This window comes from Rhinoraja longicauda, chromosome 26, assembly GCF_053455715.1.
Source record: "Rhinoraja longicauda isolate Sanriku21f chromosome 26, sRhiLon1.1, whole genome shotgun sequence".
Lineage (NCBI taxonomy): Eukaryota > Metazoa > Chordata > Chondrichthyes > Rajiformes > Arhynchobatidae > Rhinoraja > Rhinoraja longicauda.
In genome coordinates, this window is record NC_135978.1 from 9446541 (window position 1) to 9457346 (window position 10806).

The 10806-nt window shown below is 44.0% G+C and overlaps 1 protein-coding gene across 8 annotated transcripts in view; it reads left to right on the forward strand.

Annotated features, from left to right (window-relative positions):
- Positions 1-7003, forward strand: part of auts2a (activator of transcription and developmental regulator AUTS2 a) — a 1063027-nt gene extending 1056024 nt beyond the window's left edge. For all 8 annotated transcript variants that reach the window (XM_078422734.1, XM_078422736.1, XM_078422739.1 and 5 more), the window contains one exon: positions 4533-7003. In XM_078422734.1, the coding sequence (XP_078278860.1) occupies positions 4533-5775 (1243 nt within the window). In that variant the 3' untranslated portion in view covers positions 5776-7003. The remainder of the gene's footprint in view (positions 1-4532) is intronic.
- The last annotated feature ends 3803 nt before the right edge of the window (positions 7004-10806 follow it).

Genomic DNA, 10806 nt, shown 5'->3' on the forward strand with positions numbered 1-10806 from the left:
ATTTGGCCCTTCGAGCCTGCACCGCCATTCAATATGATCATGGCTGATCATTCAGCTCAGTAGCCTGTACCTGCCTTCTCTCCATACCCCCTGATCCCTTAGCAAAAAGGGCCACATCTAACTCCCTCTTAAATATAGCCAATGAACTGGCCTCAACTACCTTCTGTGGCAGAGAATTCCACAGACTCACCACTCTCTGTGTGAAGAAATGTTTTCTCATCTCGGTCCTAAAAGACTTCCCCCTTATCCTTAAGCTGTGACCCCTGGTTCTGGACTCCCCCACAATCGGGAACAATCTGTATGACTCTGTGAGTCTTAATTATAGCAAAGCCACCAATAAGTTAGCCACCTACCTAATCTCATCCTTCGGCAATCCAAATCTTTCTTTGACATATTCGAAGCTCTTAGATGACTGAAGTCGAGACTAATTTGATAATATTTAACCCACTATTTGCATTGAAAATTAAAAGCCCCTGATGAAATGTTTCATTTGGCCTCTACATAATAAACACGACACATGATGGGGATTATTACCCTGGCGTGCCATCGTTCTTGATGGCCTTGCCTTTCATGGACCACCATCGTTACCTTTTGTAGTACTTTACCTTGATTGATCAATCTTTATTAAGCAACCTTTGTGGTAGACCAAGTCCAGCTGCAGGGTGTTTGAAATATGAAAGGGAAGATCACATAAGTCAAGAAGTATTTCATTAAGCATTTGAAGCAATGGAAAGAACGGACAGAAGTGCTATTTCTTCCATTTGGGAGGGAAGAGGAAAAATGTGGAGGGCTCCATTTTAAGGAACGTAGCAGAAGATAGGAAGATAACTTCAGAGAGTCATTCAGCACAGAAAAGCCCATGCTGACCAAAATGCCCCATCAATTCCCTCACTTGGCCCATATCCCTCTAAACCTTTCCTATCCACATACCTGTCGAAATACCTTTTAAATGTTGTTATAGTACCTGCCGCAACAACCTCCTCTGGCAGTCCAATCCATGTACCCACCACCTTCTGTGTGGAAAAGGTTGCCCTCACGTTCCTATTAAATCTTTCCCCTCTCACCTTAAAGCTATGTCCTCTGGTTCTTGTTTCCCCTACCATGGGTAAAAGACTGTGCTTATTCCCTCATGATCTTATACACCTCTATACGATCACCCACTCATCCTCCTGAACTCCTGGCTAATCTCTCTTTATAGCTTAGGACCTCAAGTCCTGACAACACCTGCGAATATCTTCTCTGCACATTTTTCAGCTTTAATCTAGCCACCTCAGTAGGATGCCCATCGGTTAAATTGTCTGCTTGTTTTACACTTCACCCAGTGGTCGATGGTCAGCAAAATGCATTTAGCCACTTTCCCACTGGGTGGTTTAGGTTAACATTGACCCCCCCCCCCCCCGCTCCCTCCACCCATGAAGGTAACACCAAGCAATGGTCAACCAAAGAGATAAGAGAGATGAAAGAATATGAGAAAGATGCTGATGACAGGAAGAGAGATTTTGAAAAGAAGCGTTCTATTTTTGGATGGAAAGGTTAAGCAGACACTAAAAAAATAATTTCCAAATTTGGTTCTGAGGTCAACAACACTGGCATGCCAACGTTCTGGTTTTCACGCTGATTTTAACCTAGTGTGTGAGTAAAGCAATATGTCAAAGGTGTAATCTATACTCTGCCATTTTTAGCGTTGTGAACTAACTGAAGTTTTGCGGAGCACTTTATATTCCAGCATTTGTCATTTGCCTGTTCTTTCTTTAATGGATTCAGTATGTTGTGTTTAAAGTAAGGGAACACTGCATACTGAAATCAATCTGCCCCGTGTTAAAATGCTCTGTATTATTCTGTATTATTGAAGAGATGGACACTATTATTGAAGAGATGGATAACCACTTTTGCCATGGCCTTGCGGGTGTTTCATTTTCCGGAATCTTCCTTCCTGCTCCAATGTTTTTACAGACAAGTTGGAGAGGGTGTTTTGGTGTTGCCTTTACCGATTCTGTTTTACACCTGCCACTGGAGATGTAAGGGAGCCCTTGAGTAGCTGACCCTCTCACGCCCTTGCCCACCCTTTCTTCTTATCTCCTTCCACCTCCCATGACAAAGACTGGGGCTAAATGCAGGGCACACTGTTCTCAAAAGGGCGTTGTATCAGGAACAATGAGGATTTGGTCTTACACAAAAAAATATTCTGCCCTAATGAACCAGAGGCCTGACAACCACATGTTACTCTTTAAAACGTTAATTCCTGCATAGAATTTGCCTATCAATTTAAAATTTAATATTCCTATTTAAAATGTCTCCCAAAATATTGTGTCCCTCTCAGAGAAAAATTACCAATTGCTTCAGCATTTCCATACAGAAGTGCAAGATCTAACCGGTTAGCATGCATTCAAGTCCATTTAATTTCTGAGGAAAATCAAATCTATCCCTTTGTTAAAATAACTGAACTATGTCAGTCAATATAGGTGAAGCTTCAAATGATGTGTTTATATACAATTCTTCAGGAAATTATTTAATAATTTCCCTTCCTCAAGAATTGTGTATAAACACATAATTTCCCTTCCTCAAGAAATGTATATAAAACACATCATTTCCCTTCCTCAAGAATTGTGTATAAACACATCATACTGTACAATTAACTGATATCAGCTACCAAGAGTGACCCAAACATCTGATTTAACTTCACACACTCTGATCTATCAGACTTTAGTGTGGTGGAGGTGGATAAGATAGAGGAATTTAAGAGGCCTTAGGATATATGGATATGTGGGGAATGGAGGGACATGGGACATATGCAGGCAGAAAAGATTAGTTTAACTTGGTATCATTGTGGGCCGAAGGGCCTGTTCTTGTGCACCAGTTCAAACATGTTTTGAAGTTCTCAATAGAGGACAACAGCTCTGATTTAATATTGGCCATCACCACAAGACTAAATGATTCAAGCAGTTCTTATTTTATCTGATATCATTTATAAATAAGGCCACCTTGCAATTGGCCCGTTTTTTTTTCACATAATGAAAGTTAATGATGTACGAGGGCTGTCCGGATTATCAATGATCTGACCTATGAAAAATCTGACTTTGTGCAAATTCGCCCCACACGTTTTTAAAGCTCCTTGACACTGCAGGTCAGGTTAGATCCACACGCTCGGCCTCTTGGAGCATCGTAGTTACAATCCACAGTATCCGCCAAGTCAACTCTCTCACAAAATTGTTTAGTCAAAATGCGATGAACAATTCTCACAATCGAATAAATCTAACCTTGCCATTTTGTTGATCCATTTGTGTGACTGTAGATAAAAAATGATGTCCACAAGTCATTTTAGTTTAGTTTACAGATACAGTGCGGAAACAGGCCCACCGAGTCCGCACCGACCAGCGATCCCCGCACAGTAACACTATCCCACACACTCGAGGGACAATTTACTTTTCTACCAAGCCAATTAACCTACAAACCTATACGTCTTTGGAGTGTGGGAGGAAACCGGAGCACCCAGAGAAAACCCACGCAGGTCACAGGGAGAACGTACAAATCCCGTACCGACAGCACCATGAGTCGGGATCGAACCCTGGTCTCTGGTGCTGCAAGCACTGTAAGGCAGCAACTCTACCGCTGCGCCACCGTGCCGCCCTTGTTTGTTTTAGAAGGAATTTGAAAATTCTGAATATTTAAATGAACATTGAAAACACATTTTTAATGCAAGGCCTGGGTTCCTTTTTTTTAAATTAACTGATTACAACAAGCACGCAATCTTCTCTGAGCCACAAATTCAGTCCATGCAGGTTATCCAATCTCACTGGTTCTTGCATGTTTTTGCCGCCCTTCTCTAATGTCCGAAAATACTACCCCTATTCAAAACCAGACTTTCGTATTAAATTGTCACGGCTATGAGATCAAATATTGAAGCTATAAATTAAGTCTGTGATTAATTTAAGCTCCAATTAAAAGCTTCTGGAAAGCTGCTTTGAACCGTTGCAGATGATAATTTAACACAAGGGTGATTTTTTTAAAACTATAGTTATCGGGATATTTGTGGTTCAGAGTCTTTTCCCCGGGCAAAGGGAATCAAGAACTAGGTGCAAAGGTTTAAGGTGTTAGGGGAAACATTTACTAGGAACCTGAGGAGCAGCCCAGAGTGGTGGGTATGTGGAATAAGCTGCCAGAGGAATCAGCTGAGTCCCGTATAATAACAATATTTAAAAGAGATTTGGACATGTACACTGATAGGTAAGATATAGAGGGACATAAATTCATAAGTTCCACGAGCAGAATTAGGCCATTCGGCCCATCAAGTCTACTCCGCCATTTAATCATGGCTGACCTATCTTTTCCTCTCAACCCCATTCTTCTGCCTTCGCCCACGTAACCTCTAACTAATCAAGAATGGCGCAATGGATATGGGCCAAAGGTGGGCATGTGGGTCTGGATTAGATGGGGCATCTTGGACAAGTTGGGCAGAAAGGCTTCTTAATTGTGCTGTGCGTGTGTCTATGACTCGTTTATAAAACACTTTTGTTGTGTGTGTTTATCCTCAGGGATACCTTGGAGAAGCGGCACTCCACTCATGCTTCATCTCCGTCAGTAAATCAAGTTAATTCTTTGGGCCACATCCGTAGTTCCACCGAGCACAACAGAAACCATGTAAATATTGAGCTGCGTGATAAGGAAAAGCCACGGGAGCGAGAACGGGATCACAGTGATACTTGGAAAGACTCGTCCGTGGATGAGCACAAAGTCAAGGAAAGTCACGCACCGGACAAGGAGAACCTGGGGCTGGAGGGCAGGGTCGGGGAGGACACCAACAAGCATATGAACAGAGTCAATTCACCTTACATCAGGCTGCCCGGCACGGACGGCACGAGAGCCAACAGCCATGCCAACCGAGAGGTGGATCGGAAAAGTGAGCCCTCTTCGTATGACCATCAGAAGAAGAGCAACGAGGTTAAAGTCAAGGAGGAGCGGAAGGAGGACAACGACATTATTTCAGAGGTGATTCAGACACAGCGACTCCCCGAGCACTCCCAGCCCACCTCGTTGCCCAGTGTCCATCCCAGCCCCTCGATGGCCTCCATGCCAATGGCCATGGCCATGGGCGGAGTACATCCCATGAATAGCATCAACACGCTGGACAGGACACGGATGGTGGCTCCCTTTATGGGGATTAGCCCAATACCTGGGAGCGAGCGCTTCCCATACCCTCCTTTCCACTGGGACCCCATGAGGGACCCCCTGCGAGACCCGTACAGGGGGCTGGACATCCACCGGCGAGACCCGCTGGCCAGAGACTTCTTGCTGAGGAGCGACCCGCTGCAGCGGCTGTCGGCGCCGCGGTTCTACGAGGCGGAGCGCCCCTACCGGGACCGGGAACCCCATGACTTCAACCGCGAGCACGCGCTGGTGGCCATGGACCCCAGGCGCGAGCACGAGAGGATGAGCCACCTGGAGGAGAGGGAGAGGCTGAGCATGCTGAGGGACGAGTATGAGCACGGGCGCCTACACCCCATCCACGCGGCCGCCCTGGACGGCCACATGCCCCACCCCGGCCTCCTGACGCCGGGGCTACCCAGCATGCACTACCCCCGCGTCAGCCCCTCCTCGGCCCACCAGAACGGCATCCTCAACAAGGCCCCCCCCACGGCCGCTCTGAGCGCCCCTCCCCCGCTCATCCCCACCGGCGGCGCCAGAGCCGGCTCACCCCGGAGGACTACGCCCCTGACTAGCTCAGAGGCGAGAGACAGGCCCCCCTCGCACACACACAAAGACATCGAAGCCCGATAATGCAGAGACGGCAGGGGGAGAAAACACACACGGAGGAGGTAACCGCGGAGGTCAAACAAAGGCCGCTTTGTAGCGTGATGACCCACCGTCTAACGCATTGGACTTCACTGGACTGTGGCGGGAGGGCGCGGCCCCCACCGTCAAACATGTAAAGTTACTTTGCGGAGAGAACACACTTTTTGTACATTTTAAGCTTAAGTTTTTTTGCAAATGTTCAATGTCGATTTTGTTTCCTTTTCTCCCCTGTTAATTTTATTTGTAGTATATATATATTAAAAAAAAAATGTGTTGTGAAGAAAGAGCAAACTAAAACGAGAAAAAAAAAAAAGAGTTACTGCTATATTTATCAAGGATTTGGGTATGTGGTAAAATGAGGAGGCCTCAGAGAAAAAAACAAAAAGAAAAGAAAAGCTCTTAATTTGTCTTCGGAGAGGAGTTCTGGATGAGACTCGGTTTGAAGGAATCAACCGTGTATAGAGGAAGTTCCCATGCTGAATGGAACTTGGGACATATATGCAAAAAGGAAGAGACAATAGGTTTTGACTGTGTACAAATGTAAATAGATTGAAGGGCAGCCGTTTGACGGCTGATCAGAAGCATCTGACAATGCGAGCTATTGGGAGATTAATTATCTGTTAACACAGTCTGCTTGTGCTGTGTTGGATAACTTTTTTTTTTGCGGCTGTACAGATATTCCCAACTATGCAAGCAGGTGAATGCTACGGCTTTTCACGCAGAAAGTCTGCATTCCTCGATGGAGCCTTTTCAACACAGTTCATTTAACCACCACGTCTAGCACATTACATTGTGTCTAAGGATTGTAAACTATGTTAATGAAGTAAAATTAGTTCTGTTGGTCTAATAGTGTATTAAAGTGCTATCTGAAGTTGTTTATTCTGTTTTGAAAAAATTCTATCTATGACAGTTGTTTCTTATGAGCAGAGATCTATTTTAGTAGTCACCTGAAGGCTTTAGTTGTGCGCTTCAAATTTGTGAACTCCTGATGTTGTGCAGTGTTTTTGAGAAACAAAAAAAATAATGTACACTGGATCAGTAGTGCTAGAACTCAATATTACCTATAGACTTTCATTTGCAGATATGCTGTTTATCATGTACGTAATGAAGTCCTTTACAGATCCTATTGTAAAGTGAAGCGACTCTGAATCTTCGGCATGTGCTTCATAAACAAAAACTTGTGTTATGTAAATTGTGCCATGTTATTAAAAAATCGAACTGAAGTGTTCTCAGTCTAACTGCGCTGGGAGCCTGCTGTTAATACTGCTTGCTCTTTCCTTGCGGCGATTTCACAGAGGGAAAATCTAGCCTCGTGTGTAGACACGTGGGCGTGATCGCACGTGTAAATTTTAAATGGAATCTTTAGGAACCTGATCAGCAGGCAAAGTCGGCAATGGGGGCAATCGTACCTGATGTGACCTTAGTAATTAATGTCCTTTCAAATGATATCAATAGACAATAGGTACAGGAGTAGGCCATTTGGCCCTTCAAGCCAGCACCACCATTCAATGTGATCATGGCTGATCATTCTCAATCAGTACCCCGTTCCTGCCTTCTCCCCATACCCCTGACTCCGCTATCCTTAAGAGCTCTATCTAGCTCTCTCTTGAATGCATTCAGAGACTTGGCTTCCACTGCCTTCTGAGGAAGTGAACTCCACAGATTTACAACTCTCTGACTGAAAAAGTTTTTCCTCATCTCCGTTCTAAATGGCCTACCCCTTATTCTTAAACTGTGGCCCCTGGTTCTGGACTCCCCCAACATTGGGAACATCTAACGTGTCCAACCCCTTAATAATCTTGTCAATATATTGTCTAAATATATTGTCAATATCAATTGACAATATATCACCGGCATATTATCCACTAAAGCAAAACTCTGCAAATGGCTGGGATCTAAAATTTCCAGAAGAAAATACAGTGGGAGAAATAAGGAAATGCAGGTGCTGGTTTACTAAACGACATGCTGGAGTAACTTAGCGGATTAGGTAGCATCTCTGGAGAACATGGATAGGTGATGTTAAGGGTCGGGACCCTTCTAAAGACTGATAGTCAGGGTGTGGAGGGGGGGGTGGGGGGGTGGGGGGGTGGGGGGGGAAGAGAGCCCGAAAGGAGGAGGGGCAGAACCAAAGATACTAGAGGAACAAGATGGACCACTCCATTGAAATCGCCTATACTGAAGTGCAGTACGCAAAGGAGCCATTTTAGTAGGCAAACCCGCCGTTCGCTATGCCTCTCGCAGTGTAATCAGTGTTTTGGGGGAACAGTATGTGTGATGATACCATTCAAATGCAGAATATATCTCATCTATCAATTCACAGATTTTTGTTATTTTTCTTTTTAAATGTTTCTGCAAGTTTCTGCCCACTAAAATGGCGCCGTGACGTACTACGGTTTTTAGGGTCGAGTGGTCTCTATCTTGTTCCTCTAGTATCTTTGGGCAGAACAGAACCTGGTGAGTTAAAGGTGGATGCAGGTGAGGGGGGGGTGGTTCATAGGTTGATGGTTGGAGATGCAAAGACAAAAGGTGAAAAGAACAGAGGAAAACACAATTCCTCCAGCATTTTGTGTCCATCTTCACATCATTTGTACGCCGGGCCCGGTGGTTTACCACGCAGCTCTGTCGAAGCATAACCACTTGCAGGAATCTAGTTGCAAAGACCCGCATCAGCAATATGATTATGTTCCAATAAATCTTTCCGCGATAAATCTCACTCAGGACACCTGGCAGAGCAGCAAGTAGTTATCTCTGGCTGTTGCTGGTGCTGGAGGAGAGATCTGGCCCTCTGACCAAGGGGACTCTGGAGGAAATCGCGATTCATGTCCTCACTTCTGGATGACCCATTCTATTCTACAGAGGACTGTTAGACTTCAGGCAGTGCACACTGCTCTAATTTATGGGGTGCTTTTTTTTTTAATAGGCATATTTTTAATCAAAAAAAATATTGCAAGGGGCAAAATACATTGCCAGTGGAAAGATGAATTGGAGAGGTAGCACAAATTTATGCCTGAGAAATCAATACGATATAATTTCACATGGGAAACTCACAGTTCCGAGACCAACATACTTGTCCACTCACGTTGCCATGGTTCGCCGAGGAAAGATGCATTATAATTCAACATCTGATACCATTTGCCACAAGTATAAAATTAATTAGTTATCACAGCCTTGTCATCAAACCATAGTTTATGCTGCAATAAAATAAAAACCTGTTTCTTTTTATATCTAGGGGAGGGTCAGAGTACGTAGCAGAGGTGTGTGCTGCTCTGTTCAGTCCTTGAGAACACAAGATCGAAGAGATTATACAACTCCCCAGCCTTTTCTCCATGCCCTGAACATTTAATTACAAGTGATAACTCTGAAGGAAGATGATCAAAACTGAGAATAGACACAAGATGCTGGAGTAACTCAGCAGGACGGGCAGCTACTCTGGAGAGATGGAATGGGTGACGTTTCGGGTTGAGGCCCTTAGAAACACATAGAAAAACATAGAAAATAGTTGCAGGAGGAGGCCATTTGGCCTGCCGAGCCAGCACCGCCATTCATTGTGATCATGGATGATCATCCACAATCAGCAACCTGTGCCTGCCTTCTCCCCATATCCCTTGATTCCACTAGCCCCTGGAGCTCTATCTAACTCTTTTTTAAATTCATCCAGCGAATTGGCCTCCGCTGCCTTCTATGGCGGAGAATTCCACAAATTCACAACTCTCTGGATGGAAAAGTCGTTTCTCACCTCAGTTTTAAATGGCCTCCCCTTTATTCTTAGACTGTGTGGCCCCCTGGTTCTGGACTCACCCAACATTGGGAACATTTTTCCTGCATCTAGCTTGTCCAGTCCTTTCATAATTTTATACGTCTCTATAAGATCCCCTCTCATCCTTCCAAACTCCAGTGAATACAAGCTCAGTCTTTCCAACCTTCTTCAGACTGAGAGTCAGGGGAGAGGGGAGACTAGAGATACGGAGATGGGTAGGGTGTGAAGCTGAGATATTGCTTCTCTCATTGCAGTTACAATGCAGTTACAGTTATTGAATTGGATTCCACTGCCCTCTGTGGCAGAGAATTCCACAGATTCACTACTCTCTTGCTGAAAAAGTTTTTCCTCATCTCAGTCCTAAATGGCCTTACCCCTTATTCTTAAACTGTGACCTCTGGTTCAGGACTCCCCCAACATCGGGAACATTTTTCCTGCATCTAGCCTGTGCAATCCTTTAAGAATTTTATATTTGTGTTCTGCTCAAGATTCGTGCATCTGCAGTTCCTTGTGCCTCCACACCACCAAGTTATGTCGGTACCAACAGGAAGCAGCCTTCCTCTCCTCCCTTTGTGTGCCAAAATATACTGTATACTACGCCCTCTCCACTTAATGCAGCCAGCGTAAACAGACGATATTTTCAAAAGAGATTTGGGAATCCACATCGCAGTTTTACCAGGCATGTGGGTTGAACGCTTATTGTTCACACAGCAGCTGAATGACCAGTTGATTGTTACCCATCTATGCGCCTGTCAAGCCTCTGACAGTACAACTCTACAGCAGCTCTCAGATGAAAAATATCCATGTCTGGGGTAATCTCCACGCCCATTGCCCATGAACCACCATCATCAAGAATACATTGAGCTACCCCCACAATTAAAATGTGGACTACGGAAATGACAGAGACCCTGCATTTGGAAAAAAATAAGATTTGCCTTAATTGACAAACCTGATTTATTTTTTAAAATATGGTCTCCATTTATTGAATTTTTAGAAAAGTAAATGGGTTTGACACAGGACTAAAATAAAAATTTTAAATTAAAAGTTGAAACTTGAGTTTAGGGTTGGATGTACAACTGTGGTTATTGTCTCCCGGATCTACCCCCTTTCATTTTTACAGTTATACCTTTTTAAAATTTTTATTATTATTCTCTCTTCTCAATAGTTTATAGGTTTTTTTTTCTTTCTTCTTTATTTTTTATTTTCTCTCTTTAAAAATTTAAAAATTGAAGCTATGTAAGAACTTTGTAACAAATTTG